Raw genomic sequence first — 22500 nt, forward strand, 5'->3', positions numbered from 1 at the left:
CTGGTTATTTGAATACATTTAGTTTACACACCATTGTGTGGGTTACAGAAGCGATGGCTTTGGTCCTTCAACCTTTTCTGTGTCGTTGTGAACACGTTCACTTTCACCACATCAGGAGACTGATTACACACACTGACATTAGCATCGCTCATTTAAAACATCTAGTCCTGGAACTGACTTGGGTTCAGAAATAAAGGTGTTTTAGTTTCCAAAAGACAAAACAGTGTGTGTGTGTGTGTGTGTGTGAGCATGTGCGAGTGTGTGTGCGTGCGTACGTGCATGCGTATATGTGTGCGCGTGCGTGTGTGTGCGTATGTGTGCGCGTGTGCATGTATGTGTGTGCGCGTGCGTGTGTGTGCGCGTGTGCATGTATGTGTGTGCGCGTGCGTGTGTGTGCATGTATGTGTGCGCGTGTGTGCGCGTGTGCATGTGTGCGCGTGTGTGCGCGTGTGCATGTGCGTGCGTGCGTGTATGTGTGCGTGCGTGTGTGCATGTGCGTGCGTGTATGTGTGTGTGTGCGTGTGCGTGTGTGTGTGTTCTGTCCACATATGTCCCCATCCATGTAATGTCATGTTTTTAAGACAGATGTGTAATGTACAAACGGTGACACAGGAAACGTTTCCTGACCTGACGAGCAGAAAGAGTTTGTTACTGTTTACATTGAAATGATCTACAGGAGCAGTAAAGAATGGGTTGTGATTGGTTGACAGGTGTCCGTTCGTTTCTGTAGCACAGGTTTATATTAATGATATGCTATGGTTTCTATAGCAACGGTTTTACTGAAAGGGGATGTTTCTGTAACATGTATGAAGGAGTCTCCAGGTTCAGCGCTGTGTAACAGTCAGAGTGTCTGCTGGAGCAGAAGTAACTGTAGACGGATAAAAAATATGATGATTGTCATTTATAAGTAAAAAAACGTTGTGAATCTTTTTTAAACCTTCTTTATCTGGTGTATAAAACACGCTGAACAAAACCTCAGTTAAACTTTAATTCATGACATTATTTAGATTATTTAGTCTGAAAGCATTTATTTAATACATCTTAATGTCTGTTTATTTATTTCAGGGATCATAATTGCCGTCCGGGTGATTTTCATCCTATTAGGGATAGCTGCATTGTTGGCTGCATCGTTGGCTACATTATTTATTTGGAAGAGAAAACTGTTCTGTTTTAAACAACATGAGGAACCAGTAAGTGTTAAATCTGCAGAATTTTATTCCAAATCTAATTGTTCCAGATATTTAAATGGTTTTGCTGCTGATTGCTATAAAGATTTCTTTTTCTTTTCTCAACAGCTGGACATGCTGTTGGATAGTAAGTTTTATTAATCTCTTTTATTTTATTATTATTATATTTATAATTTTTTTATTATATTCTCTTATAAACAACATTCATTTTTTCGCAATAACTTACACATTTAAAGGTGCGGTCTCCGTTGTTTGTAAGCCAATGTTGACATATAAAATCACCAAACAAAACACGCCCCTAACCCAAATGGGTCCCACCCCTGTATCGATAGCTCCGCCCACACGTACATACGTAACCCGGGCGACTAACAGAAAGAAACGTGTCTTTATCATAGCTGAAGGGAAGAACAATACGATTGTAGACAAACAAGCAAAAATGCCACACAAGCATAATGATGTAAAGGACAAAGGCATATATTAGTTCTGTGTAACAAAGCAAAACCAACGTTACTCACCTATCGAGAAGGAAAAAAGCGCCTCGGCGTCTTAAGTAAAGTCGGCCACATATTCACAGGTCGGAGTTTCCCGAGTCGATAACTCCTGAGCTAAACGCTGTTACTACACAAAACGCGGTTGTAGCTGCCTCTCTACATTACTACGATAGAAAAGAGGTGTTATTTGTGTAGTAACAGCGTTTAGCTCAGGAGTTATTGACTCGGGAAACTCCAACCTGTGAATATGTGGCCGACTTCCTGCTCCTTCAGTTCTCTCCAGCGCTGGAAAGCTGATCCTATATTAACACGTCCTACTTCTTGTCCTTATCGTAAGTCTTTCTTCTCTTTCTTTCTTTGTTTTTATCCTCCATGTCAATGTTAAAACCGCTTTCTGCTAATGTCACACACGCTCACCGAACACTCTCTCCGCCCATATCGACAAGCCCCGCCCCTTTCTGCTCATTGGCTACACTTTTGTTTTGATTTTTGTTTATTATTCGGCTCGACTCGGTTTTCTGAAGCATTTCTCAAAAATCGGAGACCGCACCTTTAACGTCTATAACAACCTAATATATTATGTATAACCTAATAATAATGTTTCATTTGTCTTTCTCAGTCGATCCAGATTTGGAACCGTTTCTGCTTAGAATTGTGGAAATCCTGGGTTTGAAGGTGGTCCGGACTTTAGTCAAACGGAAAGGTTTGGTGTCTCAGGTCACAATAGACAACATAACGGATGAATATCCTCATGATGTGACAGAACGTACGTATCAGATGCTGCTGACCTGGTACCAGAAGCATGGCATGAAAGGAGCTTACAAAACACTCTGTGAGAGCCTCATCTCCATGAACATGAGGGCTAAAGCTGATAAGGTGTCTGAACTCATCCAAGAAGGACAATGTAATGAAAATGTGACTCAGAATGGAAACATCTAGCTTTTAAACTCAATAGTTTTAAACTCTATTTCAAAAATTTTAAACGTTTACCTTCTGTGCTTCCACACAACGATCATAAGGGACGTCGTGAATGTTCTTCCTACGAGACTGCAACTGCTTATAGCCTCGAGACTGCAACTGCTTAGTCCTTCCCTCCATCCATCCATCCATCCATCTATCCAGATTCTGTGCTACCTAAACACAGCATCACAGGGAACCCGGAGCTTCCTCGTGTCATCTCAGGAAGTTTTTCTCCAACACACTCAGCTCTAGCTAACTTATTACGCGTGCATTGAAAATGTAATAAAACCTACGTTTCTATAAAGCTGCTTTATGTCGAACTGCGGGAATAAAATGTGCCAAAACCTCACGTTTTTCTGCTATTAGTGCTTTACAAACTCACCCAGTTTATTGGTCTGTAGTTTTGTAGTTAAAGTACAAGTTCATTGCCGTAGATTTACTGTAAATGTTGGTGTTATGGAACTGTGTGTCAAAAGTAATAAATGTTACACTGTTATGTCTAAACTGTGGTACTATTAAAGCACTATAACACTGTAAATGCTTCATAAAGCATCATCATCATCATCATTCACTACCGCTTATCCGAACTTCTCGGGTCACGGGGAGCCTGTGCCTATCTCAGGCGTCATCGGGCATCGAGGCAGGATACACCCTGGACGGAGTGCCAACCCATCACAGGGCACACACACACACACACACTCTCATTCACTCACACACTACGGACAATTTCCCAGAGATGCCAATCAACCTACCATGCATGTCTTTGGACCGGGGGAGGAAACCGGAGTACCTGGAGGAAACCCCCGAGGCACGGGGAGAACATGCAAACTCCACTCAGGTGGAGGTGGGAATCGAACCCCGACACTGGAGGTGTGAGGCGAATGTGTTAACCACTAAGCCCCCGTGCCCCCCGCTATAGAATTATGTAACTAAAATATACTATTATTGCTGTACTATTATGGGTTATATTCTGTATACAGTTCTCTATAAATATCTGTAGACTGTTATATTATTATAAACTGGTATATTGTACATGCACTGCTGTCCTGTTACACAATACTAATACACAACACTACACTGTTACACAACACTAATACACAACACTACACTGTTACACAACACTAATACACAACACTACACTGTTACACAACACTAATACGCAACACTACACTGTTACACAACACTAATACACAACACTACACTGTTACACAATACTAATACACAACACTACACTGTTACACAACACTAATACACAACACTACACTGTTACACAACACTAATACACAACACTACACTGTTACACAACACTAATACACAACACTACACTGTTACACAATACTAATACACAACACTACACTTCATCACTGTAACACACTACTATACTATTACACACTAATATTCACTATAACACACTGCTATACTATTACACACTAATATTCACTATAACACACTACTATACTATTACACACTAATATTCACTATAACACACTAATATTCACTATTACACACTAATATTCACTATAACACACTGCTATACTATTACACACTAATATTCACTATAACACACTGCTATACTATTACACACTAATATTCACTATAACACACTGCTATACTATTACACACTAATATTCACTATAACACACTGCTATACTATTACACACTAATATTCACTATAACACACTACTATACTATTACACACTAATATTCACTATAACACACTGCTATACTATTACACACTAATATTCACTATAACACACTACTATACTATTACACACTAATATTCACTATAACACACTACTATACTATTACACACTAATATTCACTATTACACACTGCTATACTATTACACACTAATATTCACTATAACACACTGCTATACTATTACACACTAATATTCACTATAACACACTACTATACTATTACACACTAATATTCACTATAACACACTGCTATACTATTACACACTAATATTCACTATAACACACTACTATACTATTACACACTAATATTCACTATAACACACTGATATACTATTACACACTAATATTCACTATAACACACTACTATACTATTACACACTAATATTCACTATAACACACTACTATACTATTACACACTAATATTCACTATAACACACTGCTATACTATTACACACTAATATTCACTATAACACACTACTATACTATTACACACTAATATTCACTATAACACACTACTATACTATTACACACTAATATTCACTATTACACACTGCTATACTATTACACACTAATATTCACTATAACACACTGCTATACTATTACACACTAATATTCACTATAACACACTACTATACTATTACACACTAATATTCACTATAACACACTGCTATACTATTACACACTAATATTCACTATAACACACTACTATACTATTACACACTAATATTCACTATAACACACTACTATACTATTACACACTAATATTCACTATTACACACTGCTATACTATTACACACTAATATTCACTATAACACACTACTATACTATTACACACTAATATTCACTATTACACATTGATATGTTACGTTTATACTGATGTTTATTACATTATTACTGTATACATTAGAATTATTTACCGCTATTCTGTTGACTGTTATAAAGTGCTATATTAAACACTGCTATACAATATAATACAACACACATGTACAGATGCACACTGCTAGTTTATAATTATTATTAACTGGTGTCATATTTATTACTATATTTTAGAATAACAGGCTAGTTTTTATGTTGAACTGCATAGTATGGTTTGTGATGGAGAACTTCATAACAACCTCATGACTAGTGCACTGCACTGTTGTCACTAGCTAATAGCATACCTGCTAACTAGATAAATAAGCACTCATCAACATATATCCTTTATTATTACACACTCATCTGGACAGGCAGACAGGTATAGAGACAGACAGAAAGAGACAGATCGACAGAGATGGTCAGACAGGGAAATTCTCCGGGGATTTTAATGGCGTTGCATTGTGTAAGTGTCTTTATGCCTGGTGTCGGTCATGCTGTGTGACAGAGCGCCCCCTACAGCAGTGACGCAGTAAAGCCAGAGCAATCAGGATGAAAGCACTACAGAGCAGTGAGAGTCCACTGAGGAGGAGGAGTGCTGTGTAGGAGCCTGACTGATCCAACAGCCAACCTGAGACACACACACACACACACACACACACACACACACACACACACACACAGATAGGTTGACAGACAGACATACAGACAGATGGGAAAGCCAGATAAAGAGACAGACAGAGACCAGATGGACAGATAAAAAGTTACACACAGACAAAAGAAAAGACAGATAAGGAAAGAGAGAGAGAGAGAGCGAAGTGAAAGGAAGACAGACAGATATATGAACAGACAAACAAAGAGAAACACAGACGGTTGTAAGGAAGTAAAACATGTCCAGCATCCTGGATGTTTAAAGTCTGGATTGTTTTGTTCAGAATCTTTATAAAAATTTTGAACCATACTTAAGCAGTTCTCTCACCTGCTATTGGTGGGCCGATGAGGTATGGAATGGCATGCAAGAAGCCAACCACACCCAGAGCTGAGGACAAGTGGGCGGAGCCTACAATATGACAGGTGACCACAGGGATGAGCGCCATGATGGCCCCGTCGAAAAAGCCGTAGACGACGGAGAAGATCACGAGTGTGGGAAAACTCCTTAACAAGGGCATGAAGAGACAACTGAGTCCCTCGAACCCCACTGCAATCAGGAAAGTGACTTCACGGATCGTCCTCAAACACCTGAGCAAAAGGAACACGGATCATATGAAAACATGACTCATGTCTAAAGAACATATTAACACCTGACCAGAATGAATGTGATTATGATCTTGACTCACTTCCTGTCTGAGATCCATCCAAAAGCAATATTACCTACAATCCCCATAACTCCTAGGATGGACATTAGGAGGACGGCCTGATGATGGCCGATGTCCACACTGAGAGAATACGGCACCAGGTAGATGAACGGCACAGTGCAGCCAAATGCCAGGAAGAGGAAGGATGCAGCAAGCATCAGGAAGTCAGGCGTGAACAGGAAGCTGTGCTTGCCAGATGATTGTGGAAAGAGACAGCATTTCGGTTTTGTCCTTTTCCTTGACTGCTTGATCAGCAATCCAGAACCTTCAGAAGACACCACAAGAAGCTGTGAGTGGGGTAGCTTTGGGGTCACTAGCTTTGGGTCAGCTAGCATCAGTTTGGGTAGGTTTAAGTCATTTGGCATTGACTCAGATAATTTTGAATCAGTTTTTTTCAAGTCAGGTCCATGCTTTGAGTCACGCACCTTCAAGTCAGCTATCTGTAGTTCATCTACGACCGACTCGCCGAGACCTGATTCTGCTCGCTGTGTGACCAGATTTGAATCCTTCAGAATTGACTCTATTGAGTTTGTGTCTTGCTTTGAATCTCTTAACTTTCTCATCATCTCAGTATCTTTTAAGATTAGGTTCTCTGAAGATTCCTCATGCTCTTCCTCTTTGTCATTCACCTCTTCTTGGGAGGAGTCTTCCTGAACATGAGGTTCATCCAGGATTGGTTTCACATTCTCTTCTTCACCTTCACTTTGGTCCATTAGAGGCCTCATAAGAGACCCACAGACACACAAGTTTGAAACAAGACCCCCTAAGATAAGAAGAGCCCCCGTCCAGGAGTACAGGTTGATGAGGTGCTGAATCAGAGGAGGAAGGATGAAATTTCCAATGCCTCTTCCAGACATGGCAATTCCGTACGCCAAAGCCTTCCGCTCAGTGAAATAGGTTCCTACAATTGCCACTGCTGGTGTGAAACTGAGGGCAAAACCCAAACCTGTAGAGGATGTAAACAGTAGTGGTGAATTTTTAATTGTAGGAGATTGTATTTCTACTCCTGCTGTTATAAAGCCTGCGATCTCCTTCTCCTGGCATCCCAAAGCCCACAAGCTCTTTATAAGGTAATGGTTTTTTTACCTTACAAAAACCATTGTAAGGTAAATACTGACCTGAAGGCTAATGCCCCTTTACCCCCGAGGCAGTTTGAGTGCAGGTTCGAAGCCTAATTTAGAACCAGTTCTTTCTGTTTCGACACCCAAAGCACCGGCTCTGAACCAGGAAAAAACGTTGCTGGTCTAGACTTAAGAACCACTTTGTGGGCGGGGCTGTGGGAGGGGCTACTGTTAGCGCATTTGATAATGTACCTTAAGTATACTAAAGTTTAACACACTTTAACTTTACCGAAATATGGTCAATCAGCACACATGATAGTAGGTAGCTACATGCTAAGGCTAACTTTTTTCTGTGTTAATGATAAAATAACGTTAAGTACTTTCTCCATCACAACCTCCGTTTATACAGATTACACGGAGCCGCACGTACACGTCGGATTCGCCGCGTTTGGGTGTTAATGTAGGTTCACAAAGCCATGAGCATTAACAGTAAAGTAACATCCACCATTGTTGTTGTTGTGTTTGTCGCTGCTGCGCTAACGTCGCTGTGTAACGTGACACGTATACGGTGACGTCACACTTGGCTCTGTGACGCTCTCTAACCGATGGAAAGGCAAACCGGTTCTTAGAAGGTTCTCCAGTGGAACCGACTCTGAACAAGCACCAACACTCGCTCTGAACCAGCACCCAGTTCTTTCTGGTGGAAAAGAGACATATGAGCTCCTTCTCCTGCCCTCCTGCAGTTCACCACCCTTACTCCTGCTAGTCTGAGGTCTACTAGCTCCTGCTTACAAGTTTTTCCTCCTCCCTCACTGGGTACTAGAATCTCTGGCTTTTTCCACCCTAGGGACTACAAGCCACTACGACCTCTATTTTGAGGATTACAAGCTCATATCCTTACTGTTCTGATGCCCATAAGCCCCTATTGCTACAATCCTGAGGTATATGAGTTCCAGCTCACCACTGTAAAGCTTGTCAGGTTGGTGTAAGCCTATAAATGGTTTACACAAGGCCCCACTCACACTATACTGAGGTTTACTCTTTAATGTCCTCGTGACTTTAATGTCCTCGTGACCTTATAAATACAAAGCTGAGACATGTGACGTGTCTTACCTGTGAGAATTCCCACAGATATATACAGGAACTGCACACTGGGGGCAAAGCAACTGAGGGCAAGTCCAACAGAAGATAAAAATCCTCCGGTCATCACTGCCACTCTAGTGGACAAGCGGTTTCCAACGTAACTACCTAGAGGAGCTACAGACACATAATCACATGGGGATAATGTCTATGCAGGTCAGAATGGGTGACTTAAACGTCTATTAATATAAACATGACATTTTACATACATGGTTTCATAACATTCATTCATTCATTCATCTTTTACCGCTTATCCGAACTTCTCGGGTCACGGGGAGCCTGTGCCTATCTCAGGCTTCATCGGGCATCGAGGCAGGATACACCCTGGACGGAGTGCCAACCCATCACAGGGCACACACACACTCTCATTCACTCACACACTCATACACTACGGACAATTTCCCAGAGATGCCAAACAACCTACCATGCATGTCTTTGGACCGGGGAGGAAACCGGAGTACCGTTGTTACTGAGGTCTACTGAAGTATAATTACAAACTACATAATTACATAAGTGTCAGACACTTATTAACATTAACTCATTTACATATAGTTGGGTTAGGGTTAGGGTTAATATCTGCAGCGTCGACCCTTTTTTATCAAGACATCTGCGATTCGCCCTGGCATGCTGTCAATCAACATCTGGGCCACATCCTGACCGATGTGCAATTGTTTCAATCAAAATGAACTAACTTTGGGAATTAATTGCAATTTATCTGATCACTCTTTATAACATTCTGGTGTATGTGCAAATTATCATCATAAAAAGAGACAGCAAACTTTGGAACAGCAGCAGCTCTGACAGCGGAGCAGGTTTATATTAATGCACTCGCTCTTATACATTACGTTTCAATAGTAACAGCTCTGGGTATGTCAGACGTTACATACGTACGGACTAAAACTCTCTTAAGGGTGAGAAGAAGATTTGAACCTAATATTTTTTAGGACAAAGGAGTTTACGCTGCTGGTCGTTTCTGTAGCGTGACGAGCTGTTTTTCTTTAAGGAAGGCTCTCGAGGGAACGACTGTTTTTAGCCGCTGTAACGTCGTGAGAACGTTCTGAAGGTTACACTGAAGGTAAATATAAAGTCACTTCTCTAAATGTAATTATAAAGTTTAAGCATTCAACCGTTTGCTTTTTCTTTCAGTGAATCTTCGTGATGTTCTAGATGATCTTTCTTACCAAACAGCATAGTGGTACATTCCAGCAGGGAGATAATCCAGGACGTTGTGGAGTAATCTGTGGAGAAGTGCATCTGAAACTCCACAAAGAAGATCGACACACACCTACGGTACGACAACAACAAGAAGATTCTCATCGTGTTTGCGTAAGAAATATCGATAAGTCACGATCGGTAGCCATGTGTTGAAACGTTTACAAACGCAAACGCTAATTTTACGTTTGACGCTAACCCTGCCCGGCGCTAACGAGCTCTACTGTTACTGTAACAGGCGGGAAATGATGAAAGTAGCAGACGAGCACCAGGTCAGAATGACACTCACATCCGTTTTAATAGCAAGATGCAGTGAATTAACACCGAGACTGATTTATTTTTATTAACTGAACACACACACGTTAGCATTTCATCACCTCCATTTAGTGTATCGTGGCTTCAATCAGTTGTGCTCGAGTAACTGCCAGAACTCCGTATATATAAATAAATAAATAAACAAACAAATAAATAAACAAATAAATAAATAAATATAATGTAAAATATCAATCTGCGCTGCATCATGTGCTATTCTACAGTCTGAGCTGCTGGATAATTAGCGTTGGGTTTTAATTAATTTTTTATTTTTTTTTTGTAAATGTCTCTTACTTTTGTGTTACATCATTTTACAGTGTTAAGCTCCGCCTACGTGGTGTTCAACTGGAACCCGACTCTTTACCTCAGGACTGGACTCCGCTCTGAACATGCGCATATCATTTGCATATTTAATCTCACAAAGTGTCATAAAGTCACCTGGAGACAGAGCGAGTGCAGATCATCGTAACGAAGGAAGTGGCGACGATCATCCATCCCCATCCTCCGTCTCTGGGACTCTCCGTCTCTCCGCCCATCGCCTCCTGCTGGCAAACTTAGGAACTTAATGAAAGGAGCAAAATAATGTCATAGTTTACTGTAATATAACAATAATTTTACATTATATTGTATATGTAATAATATATTACATTAGTTTAGTGTAATATAATAATAATAATAATAATAACGTGGATAGACTTAAGAGTAAAAAGAATTAAATAGAAAAGAAAACCGAAATGTAATAATTAGAGTCGATGAGTAATTTACAGTTAATGTATAATGTAAGATATGTTTAAGGCATCCGATCGATCCTGAAGGCAACGTTTATACCAGAGAAAACAATGAGAACGAAAATGAATAGATTTGTTTAAATGCATAAATAATAAACCCTGTAAACAAGTTTTTCTTGTGGCCCAGGTCATCTGAGATGGCGACTTCCTCGTGCTAGATTGTAAACAACTCCAGGTGAAAATACCTACAACATTGTGTTTCATTTCGTTTTGTTTTCTCTCGTTTTTTTTCTCCCCTTCCACACTTCTCTCGTTTCATCTTTTTTCTCCGTTTCAAAACCGGATTATGATATAATACAACCATGTATCATATACGATCATCTCGACGCGCACTACGACACATTCTGCTGCACCGTGAACAGCAACGAACCAGATCACAACACAAAAAAGTAAATGTAAAGGTAACTTCACTCCGACCTCCAACAGACCTCGTCCCGATTCACCTTTCAGCCCGAGTGCGACACCGTCCGCATCACCCGAACCGTCCTGCTGCACCGAGCTAAGCGACATTTTGCTCTCGATCAAAAATAAAAAACTCACCGGACTGGATTCCAGCTTAGAGTTCAGCCAAGACCAGATCGACACACTCGATAAGAAAATAACCTTTTAAAGGACTCCGTACAAGCACTTACCATTCAACTCACCTCCGTCGTCACGGAAAATAAAACCATGTAAGAAAACATTTTGGACTTGCGATCGCGCAGCATGAGGCACAATTTAGTTTTCACAGGCTTCCAGGACAAACTCCAGACGACCCCGAAAAAATCAGTCGAGGTTTTCATGATAAAACAACTCACATTACTGGCGGAAACGGTACAGAGCGTCATCTTTCACCGTGTTCACCGAATCAGATCTAACAACAACAACAACAACAACAACAACCGATCACAAGCAATCGTCGCAAAACCCAAACACAAGAATCATGAAAAAAGATTCAAAAATTTGTCTCAGTAATATTCAGATTAAATGTGGATATTCGAGAATGTGGATATTGTTTTGATAAAGATGCTTTTTTTTTTAAAGCAACAAGCAACCAATTTTTTGTCAAATAGTAAAAATTCTCTGGTTGATTTTAAAAGGGTTTATAAAACTTTTTTACCTTTATTATTATCATTATTATCATCATCATCATCACTATTATCATCATCATTATTATTTTTATTATTAATCATTATTGTTATTATTATTATTGTTATTATTACCATTAGTCTTATTATTATCATTATTGTTATCATCATCCTCATCATTATTAATTATTATTATTATTATTATTATTATTATTATTATTATTATTATTATTATTATTATTATTATTATCATCATCAAAGAAAAAACACAGACATTAAACAGCCAAGAGATAAATGTTTATATATTTTATTTTTTACAGTGACATTTTATTTCTCCAGTTTTCTCATAAAAACATCTGAAACCAAAAACATAACATTATTTAGACAAAATTACTTCCTGATTTTTCTTGGCAAATGTTTCTTTTATCTTTTACAAACGCACAGAAATAAAAGCAAACTTAAAAGAACATGAAAAAAAAGAGTTTTAAACTTTATACATTTAAATTATTTCAAATTCTTTAAAATATGGCAAATATTAAAATTTATGAAAGCAAAGATACACAGCGAGGTCACGTTAATGACCCGTTAATAACACGTTAATAACCTCAAAAGATGATTTTTTAGAATGTTTGTATACATTTAAATAAGGCAAAATTGTTTAAAAATAAACAAAATTACAAAAATATTATTTTACTTTATTTTGTTCTTGTCCATAACACTTTCTTAAACTTTTAACACTTTTGAAGACATTAAGCTCCACCCACTTCATAATCACATTATGTCCTACATCCTTCAATGCAAAAGCATCTAAAACTTTTTTTTGTTTGTTTTTAATATTCAGAATTCTGAAATTGTTTTGTTCATTTTCACTTTGAAATCTTTGCAGGTGAATTTCGCAAAATGTAAAAAAAAAATTTTTTTTTAAATGTCTTCAAAGTGATAAATATTAATTTGATCTACAGTGTGCAAATTTTTGCATATTTAATTAGAAGAAGCCTCATTTGCATAATTTTATTAAACTGAATAAGAGATACAAATATTAACTTTAATAAAACACACACGTAGTGTGAGTTAAAAAAGATACACTTTCTACAGTAAACCCACATTATACACACACAAGAACACACAACGCTGCTCCGTGTGAATTAGTGATCAAATGTCTTATCTTACAATAATAAAGGCTCTAAATGTGTAAAGGTTATTTACAGTTTAAACATTAACATCAGACATGTGGGGCGTCTCAGGGGGCTTCTGATGACTTCAAGAGCTCCAGAAACGCACCGACTGCTCCGAAGTATCCCTACACACACAGACACACACACAGACACACAGAGGCACACACACAGAGGCACACACACAGAGGCACACACACAGAGACACAGAGGCACACACACAGAGGCACACACACAGAGGTACACACACAGAGGCACACACACAGAGGCACACACACAGAGGCACACACACAGAGGCACACACACAGAGGCACACACACAGACACACAAAGGCACACACACAGACACACACAGACACAGAGGCACACACAGACACAGAGGCACACACACAGACACACAGAGGCACACACACAGACACACAGAGGCACACACACAGACACACAGAGGCACACACACAGACACACAGAGGCACACACACAGACACACAGAGGCACACACACAGACACACAGAGGCACACACACAGACACACAGAGGCACACACACAGACACACAGAGGCACACACACAGACACACAGAGGCGCACACACACAGACACACAGAGGCACACACACACAGACACACAGAGGCACACACACACAGACACACAGACACACACACAGACACAGACAGACACAGACACACACACAGACACACACACAGACACACACACAGACACACAGAGGCACACACACAGACACACAGAGGCGCACACACACAGACACACAGAGGCGCACACACACAGACACACAGAGGCGCACACACACAGACACACAGAGGCGCACACACACAGACACACAGAGGCGCACACACACAGACACACAGAGGCACACAGACACAGACACAGACACACAGACACAGACACACACACAGACACACACACAGACACACACACAGACACACACACAGACACACACACACAGACACACACACACAGACACACACACACAGACACACACACACAGACACACACACACAGACACACACACACAGACACACACACACAGACACACACACACAGACACACACACAGAGACACACACACACACAGACACAGAGACACACACATTAGCATAAAACTAACTAGTGTATACATTTCCTCTTCACTGTAAACAACAATGTCATTCAGAAAGCTTAATCGAATACAACTTAAGCTCCGCCTACTTTTGATGCTGTTTGTACAACATCATAAATAGTTAATATTTCCTTCCCCTGGGTTTTTGTGGGTCTGGATTTTTTTTCACCCAGAATATTATTTTTATTTTCAATAAGGCAAACTGACTCAAAAAAAATCTTTACATCTTAATGTTCCTCAAATGGATGCTGGTTGTTTGATGTGTGCTGTACATGCTAGGCTACATATTAGCTTTGTTAGCGGTTACATACCTACAAATTACCTGTTTGTGTTTTTATGTCATTTATCAGTCATTTAATGAAAAACTGGATTTTGAAAATATTTGCCATGCGAATAAAATATATAAAGAAAGAAGAGTCACTGATTCACATTTTCTGCTATGATGAAGAACGTTTCCTATTTTTAATTAAACTTTCATTTTTTAATTGGCCAATAAACTGATTCTGATTCTGATTAATGTCCGAAATCTTAAAGTCTGCTCTGCAATTCAGAACATTTTGGTGTGGGTCGTGTTGCAGCTCCTCCTAGTGGACACGCTAAGTTTTTCCATAAGAATGTAAAAGAGTCATCATTCCAAATCTGACTCTTCATCACGTTACCATGGAGCTTTTTACGTTAGAGTACTGACGGTTTTTACCTCATGCTCTAGGAAAAGAGCCTTCAGTTGTCCTTTTGACCAGAAGTCCAGGGCATATGCGAGCAGCTTCATCGACAACGTGTTGATCCGCAAGAAATTCCCGACAAACACCACCCTGTCGATTTTCTGTTAAAAAAAAACAACACACGTCTGAGCTTTAGATACGATCCCTGGAAGTAAACTGCACCCGGTTTGTGACGTCATTATGTTTATTTTCTCTGAAAAACCACTAGATCTGTGGTGAACATGACAGATGGAGCTAACAAGCTAATGTCAGTGACTTATACAACATTTAACAGGATTAAATACGTTTTACACAAATAGTTACATTCCAAGTTCTCTACCTTCACACTGGAGGATAATAATAATAATAATAATAATAATAATAATAAGTGTAATAATAATAATAATAATAATAATAAGTGTAATAAAAATAATAATAATAGTAATTATTATTATTAGTAGTAGTATTATAGGAATAATAATAATAATAATAATAATAATAATAATAATAATAATAATAATAATAAACAAAATAATAATAATTATTATTATTAGTAGTAGTAGTATTATAGGCATAATAATAATAATAGTAATAATAATACTAATACTACTACTACTAATAATAATAATAATGAACATAATGAACATAATAGTAATAATAATAATAATAATAATAAGAAGAAGAAGAAATTCTTCTTCTTCTTCTTCTTCTTATTATTATTAATATTATTATTATTAATATTATTATTATTACTGGCATAATAATAATAATAATAATCACTTTATGCTAAATATAATAAATACAGGACACAGCTACACCTTATTATACGAGTATCGTATCATTTTAGTCATTCCCACCTCACTAATGTCTAAACAATAGTCATGTGGTGCGACTATATGACCAGAGGTGCGCATCTGGTAAACTATTACATTTTCTAGTGAATGACGTAAACACAGTTTGGACAGATTCACAGAATATAATCTTCTTTAAAATGTTTCAATTCCTCTAATTCTGATTCCTTCAAATAGCAGAGATCTTTCATTTCTTCCTCAGTATCTGTGACCGTGTCACTGCCTCATAACAGAGACCTGACGTGATGTACATAATGGGTTCTGCGTTCCTCGTTAGGGGTCATGGGTTAGTGTGCATCAGTTAATCACATCTGGTTGTAGGACCAGAAGAAATGATTTACTAATTAATATCACGTGTAAACCTGATATCAAGCAAATAAAGTGTCCAATTGGAGGCCAGTTTCATTTTACTGAATAAAAAAAGTGAAACATCACGAGTCCCAACACTGAACCACTGAATGTCTGTGTGTTTATTACTGGATGTTGTAAAGATTGTAAATGTAATAAAATGTAGACAATGATAAGAATCACTGATACACTGTTTTATATTAAATAACATTCAGATATTCCTTTGTAGTTAATGTGCAGTCATGACATCGTAATCTACTGCGTCGCAACATCGTAATCTACTGCGTCGCGACATCGTAAAGCTTACATCTGCATTTGGCATCATGTAACATGTTAAACTAAAGTGTGGAAGCTTCCCGTCAACACACACAGACACACACAGACACACACAGACACACACAGACACACACAGACACACACAGACACACACAGACACACACAGACACACACAGACACACACACCCCAAGACTCAGAGACACACCCACACACCTCATTGACGGCACACATGCGTGCGATGGAGCCGATGTTGTTGGTAATGGTGACCAGTGTGGCTCGGGCCAGGTCTTCTCTAGAGATGCTGTCCCTCTTCTCCTTACTCAGCATGTGGCCAAAACTACACACACAGCGACACACACAGCGACACACACAGCGACACACACAGCGACACACACAGCGACACACACAGCGACACACACAGCGACACACACAGCGACACACACAGCGACACACACAGCGACACACACAGCGACACACACAGCGACACACACAGCAACACACACATGAGCAAACATTTTCATACTATTTCAGATTAACACACTCACCACAATCAAGCTACAAAAACACTTTGTACAGATTTCTCTGCTTCAAAAACACCTTTATCTCAAAATAATAAAATAGTTCAAGGTTTAAAGGACATTTACAGTTTACATAATAACACATTAACATCAGGGCAACTGAGATCACACAGATCTAACAGGCAGACACACAGGCAGGCAGACAGGCAGGCAGGCACACAGACAGACAGGCAGGCACACAGACAGGCAGGCAGGCACACAGACAGGCAGGCAGGCACACAGACAGGCAGGCAGGCACACAGACAGGCAGGCAGGCACACAGACAGGCAGGCAGGCACACAGACAGGCAGACAGGCACACAGACAGGCACACAGACAGGCACACAGACAGGCACACAGACAGGCACACAGACAGGCACACAGACAGGCACACAGACAGGCACAGATGAACACACACAGGAACACAGGCAGGCAGACACACAGGCAGACAGGCAGACAGGCACACAGGCACACAGGCAGACAGGCAGGCACACAGACAGGCACACAGACAGGCACACAGACAGGCACACAGACAGGCACACAGACAGGCACACAGACAGGCACACAGACAGGCACACAGACAGGCACAGATAAACACACAGGAACACAGGCAGACAGGCACACAGACAGGCACACAGACAGGCACACAGACAGGCACACAGACAGGCACACAGACAGGCACACAGACAGGCAGGCAGGCACACAGGCAGGCAGGCACACAGGCAGGCAGGCACACAGGCAGGCAGGCACACAGGCAGGCAGGCACACAGGCAGGCAGGCACACAGACACACAGACACACAGACACACAGACACACAGACACACAGACACACAGGCACACAGGCACACAGGCAGGCACACAGGCAGGCACACAGGCAGGCACACAGGCAGGCACACAGGCAGGCACACAGACAGGCACACAGGCACACAGGCACACAGACACACAGACACACAGACACACAGACACACAGGCACACAGGCACACAGGCACACAGGCACACAGACACACAGACACACAGACACACAGACACACAGACACACAGACAGGCACACAGGCACACAGGCACACAGGCACACAGGCACACAGGCACACAGGCACACAGGCACACAGGCACACAGGCACACAGGCACACAGGCACACAGGCAGGCACACAGGCACACAGGCAGACAGGCAGGCACACAGACAGGCACAGATAAACACACACAGACACACAGGCAGACAGGCAGACAGGCAGACAGGCAGACAGGCAGACAGGCACACAAGCAGGCACACAAGCAGGCACACAAGCAGGCACACAAGCAGGCACACAAGCAGGCAGGCAGACAGGCAGACAGGCAGACAGGCGCACACAGACACACAAACACACAAACAAACACACACACCTGGAGGCGACAATGGACCCCTGGAGGCTGAAGCGTTGATAATCTCCTCCGTAAATATCCTTCACCAGTTTGTCCACGTTGTTGCTGTCTCCTCTGCTCGCCATCTCCAAAGCTTCCTCAAACGTCTCGCAGCCCGTCAACAGACAGCACAGACCCAGGAACGTCCCTCCACCCAGACTGGAACACAACAGAAGCTCTGATCTTTATTCACTGAACATAAAGACTGCAGGGACTTGGTGAGGAAATGAAGGAGCAGATAATCAGAGACGAGATAAATAACGAATACAAATATATTACATAACAATCTTAAACATTTGCCTTTAAATTACATTTAAAAAGATATATCTTTTATTTAATTAATTATTCTGTTGTTTTTAGATAAATAAATGTATAAATAAATGTAATACATTTAAATAAATCTTAATCAAAATATTCGATTTTTCCCCCTTCTGACTGACCTGGTGCCGGAGATGCGTTTGTATTTGTTCTCGGAGTAAACGGCGAGGATGCTGACCCCAGACCCGATGTTGACCAGCAGCATGGGGAACAGGTTCTCCAGACAACACATCCGCTTCATGCAGCGCTGCGTATCTGTAGGGTTCTCAAAATAATAACACTCCGGGTTCCCATTAAACCCAACTGCATCCAAATACAGCAAGCCATGGATCAGACAGTTCAGCTCGTCCAGCTTGGTTAACTCCACACCCGCGATCTGCACACATGGAGATGGAGCTTAGATGCTGGAACCTCAACAGACCTACGTATATATCGCTGTTAGCAACAATCATCTGTTCATCTCACCATCCTGAAGTCGTTCTCAAACTTGTAAGCCCCACCCCCGGTGGCGCAGATGGTCCGGTGTAGCTTGTCGACGGTTTTCTCTTGTACAGCGGCGAGGAAGGGCATGACGTTGGCTGTTTGGAAGCGGATGAAGTGCAGCGTCCCGACTCGTCCACACAGGCTCAGGTCCCGAAGCTCCAGCTGGACGTCCCGCACGACGCACTTCCTGTACAGCATGTTGGATCTGAGGTACGAGGAAATCGTCCTTATGCTCCCCAACTCCTCTTCCTCCTCCTCCGTCAGGTCATGTGGCTCGAAGTACACCAGCTTCACCAGAGATCCACCGATATCCAAACCAAACCAGGGAAAAGCTGGAGAAGGAGGAAGAAGAGGGAAAGGTATAAATCTGATCAGAAGGTTGTTAGGTTGAATCCTGGAATCGCCTGATCCTTCGTTGTTGTCTTTCTCTTCATAACATCAGATAGCACTTTGAAAAAAGGTCTTTTATGGGTTCCTTAAGAATCCACCACATAATCACGGGTTCTTACCTTCCCAAAAGGGTTCTGAGATGGAAACCTTCCTCAGAGTGACAAACAAAGACCCTTCAGAATTACACCATCACCTTTAACATTTAAAAAAAAAAAAAAATTTTTTTAATGAATGTTTTTAACGAATGTTTGTTTTTTTTTCCCCTCAGGACCACATTTACATAGTTAATGGGTTCTATTGTTTGTCCTCATAATGCTATTGGATAGAAGCAGTGTTTATAGGTCCGGTCATCTGGCCATGAACTCGCTCTACCTGCACCTTAACTTCACGTTAAGCTCATCTCTATTTTTTTTTGCATCACCGGATTTGTCAAGATTCAAGTAAGTAAAATATTAAAATAAATATAAAATAAATTAATTAAATATAAAATCAAAAATAAATATAAAATAAATAAAAAATTTTAAAATAAAATATTTTTTATAAAAAAGTGTATAAAATACAAAATAAATATAAAAAAATAAATATAAAATATAAAATAAATATAAAATAAATAAAAATAAATCAATCTAAACAAATAAATAAATAAATAAATAAAATCCTCACATTTTTCTGTTTATTTATTTATTTAGATTTATTTATTTTTTATTTTATATTTACTTTTTTATTTTATATTTATTTTAATATTTTACAATGTCTAGAACACGTACATATTTAGTTATTTTTGAAAACATTAATAAAATGTGATTTAGAGCTTGTTATGTCATTTCTAAACGTGCTTTTCTCTTAAATTATTTTATGTGGTATTTGAAACTCCATCATACAGTATAGAGCGGTATCTGAAGCTCCCGTGTCTTTGTAGTTTCTCGTTATTTAGCGTCTAAACGATCCTGAGATGTTTTACGAGTGTTGCCCGAGTCGCAGTTTATAGCATTAGGAGATAGAAAAGCAGCTCTGAACGTTCTGGATGTTTCGGGGCGATGCCTGTTGTGTCGTTCAGGGACAGGTGTAAATGGTCCTGTGATATGGGGGATGTGTGTGTTCCTTTCAGTATGTAAGTAGAGAGAATAATAGGCCATCCGGAGGGTATCGTTTGTGTGTAGTGGTGGGAATGTTTTTGATTAGCATTTGCATTGAACTGATAATATTAGATCTCTGTTTCAGTTAGTCTGTTCTTTCAGTTTACTGCCGTTATGGATACACACACACACACAATATAGAGATTACACTAAATATCCATGATCTTTATTCCTTACCTGGACAAAACTAGTGAACACACACACACACACACACACACACACACACACACACACACACACACACACACACACACACACACACACACACACACACACACACACACACACACACACACACACACACACACACACACACACACACACCGTGTAGGAAGTGATGTTCGCCTGGGCTTCTCAGAAGAAAAGAACTGTTTTGTGAACTTTCACTGCAATTAATCACAGACTTTAAACCACACTGAAAGTGACAGAAGAAAAAGTTTTTTAAATATATTATTTTCAATCAACTTGCAAATGAATCCTTAAATGCTCTGTGGATCTGTTAGGACAAAGTGAGTACACACGCAGAAATTCTGCTCCTGACAGAGCCACTGTTTAAGTATTACAACATTTCCTTATCATGTGTAATCTGTAACATAACTAGTGAGTACACACACACACACACACACACACACACACACACACACACACACACACACACACACACACACACACACACACACACACACACACACACACACACACAGTGACAGAAGAAAATTAATAAATGCTTATTCATACATATGATTGTTGTGTGATTATTACACATGATGTGTACTGTTACGGGTCAAAGTAAGCAATCAACCCTACAAATTAATGCTCTGTATATCTGTTCAGACAAAGTGAGTACAAACGCAGAAATTCTGCTCTCAACATTTCCTTATCATGTGTAATCTACCATAGGGGCACTATGGAGGGGGGCAGGTGGTGACCAAGGTGTTAACTCCCTCACATACGCTGGTCATGCCAGTAGTGCCCCCTACACCAGCCCTCTCAAACAAACCACTACATTTAGGTCCCTCCTGAAGACCAACGAGGGAGCGTCCAGTGAAATCTCACTGAGCCACACAGAGAAGATCGTCACGACTGAGCCGTACATCACTTATTAATGTTACCATCTTATCCTCCTGCTTTGTTATTCTGTCTGTCTGGTCAGCAGGCAGAGACTCTGCTCACTCCGTCCAGTCCCCAAACACTCTAGGTTTCCAACCTAGGATTTGTACTTTGTGACGTTTTTGTCGCGAGTCCTGTTTACTGAAGGTCAGAAGCACCTGGAGATCTCACTGACCTTCTGTCTGTTTCTGCAAATCCCAAACTCATCCAAAGAGAACTCATGGGAAGGGCAGAAAGAAGGGATCTGAAGGAAGGAAGAAAAAGAGAGGGAAAAAAAGCAGTGTTGGGTGAAGGTCACTTCAGTTCTGGTATGTCTGAAGCGTCCCACAGTCAGGATACAAAGTCAACTGGAAATATACGGTATGAAGGGCAACATCACACACTCGGCGGTGCTCGAACTTGGATGATTGGAGGCAAAGTTCACACGGAGCAGAAATCAGACGACCTGTAATAACCTCAGAGTTACGCAAATCTGATTTCACTAGGTTCAATATGTTCTTTACTAAAACACACACGATACC

General features: G+C 40.3%; 3 protein-coding genes across 8 annotated transcripts in view; 1 reads left to right on the forward strand and 2 right to left on the reverse strand.

Moving 5' to 3' along the window:
• The window catches only part of LOC113662074 (tumor necrosis factor receptor superfamily member 6-like), a 3345-nt gene extending 203 nt beyond the window's left edge, over positions 1 to 3142 (forward strand). The window contains exons 2-4 of the mRNA XM_047821940.1: positions 1066 to 1190; positions 1296 to 1314; positions 2298 to 3142. Of these exons, the coding sequence (XP_047677896.1) occupies positions 1302 to 1314; positions 2298 to 2617 (333 nt within the window). The 5' untranslated portion in view covers positions 1066 to 1190; positions 1296 to 1301 and the 3' untranslated portion in view covers positions 2618 to 3142. The remainder of the gene's footprint in view (positions 1 to 1065; positions 1191 to 1295; positions 1315 to 2297) is intronic.
• Positions 3143 to 5258: 2116 nt separating this feature from the next.
• slc16a12a (solute carrier family 16 member 12a) lies at positions 5259 to 11897 on the reverse strand. Its single transcript, XM_047821128.1, has 7 exons — positions 10709 to 11897; positions 9928 to 10031; positions 8720 to 8863; positions 7243 to 7491; positions 6528 to 6873; positions 6170 to 6429; positions 5259 to 5821 (listed from the first exon to the last, which is right to left on the reverse strand). Exons 1-7 carry the CDS (start codon positions 10804 to 10806, stop codon positions 5667 to 5669), a joined length of 1356 nt encoding a protein of 451 aa, XP_047677084.1. The 5' UTR covers positions 10807 to 11897; the 3' UTR covers positions 5259 to 5666.
• A 519-nt stretch (positions 11898 to 12416) lies between these two features.
• pank1a (pantothenate kinase 1a) overlaps positions 12417 to 22500 on the reverse strand; it is an 11193-nt gene continuing 1109 nt past the window's right edge. The window contains exons 2-9 of one of the 6 annotated variants that reach the window (XM_047821837.1): positions 22155 to 22223; positions 21194 to 21255; positions 19326 to 19675; positions 18983 to 19236; positions 18525 to 18701; positions 16800 to 16923; positions 15107 to 15232; positions 12417 to 13425 (exon numbers count right to left, since the gene is read on the reverse strand). In XM_047821837.1, coding sequence (XP_047677793.1) covers positions 13366 to 13425; positions 15107 to 15232; positions 16800 to 16923; positions 18525 to 18701; positions 18983 to 19236; positions 19326 to 19675; positions 21194 to 21255; positions 22155 to 22201 — 1200 coding nt within the window. In that variant the 5' untranslated portion in view covers positions 22202 to 22223 and the 3' untranslated portion in view covers positions 12417 to 13365. Of the gene's footprint in view, positions 13426 to 14505; positions 14563 to 15106; positions 15233 to 16799; positions 16924 to 18524; positions 18702 to 18982; positions 19237 to 19325; positions 19676 to 21193; positions 21285 to 21963; positions 22132 to 22154; positions 22224 to 22500 lie in introns of those variants that run through there. The other 5 variants (XM_027176682.2, XM_047821838.1, XM_027176683.2 and 2 more) reach the window with 5 other exon arrangements.

The sequence above is a fragment of the Tachysurus fulvidraco genome, chromosome 12 (genome assembly GCF_022655615.1).
Source record: "Tachysurus fulvidraco isolate hzauxx_2018 chromosome 12, HZAU_PFXX_2.0, whole genome shotgun sequence".
In the NCBI taxonomy this organism is placed as follows: Eukaryota; Metazoa; Chordata; class Actinopteri; order Siluriformes; family Bagridae; genus Tachysurus; species Tachysurus fulvidraco.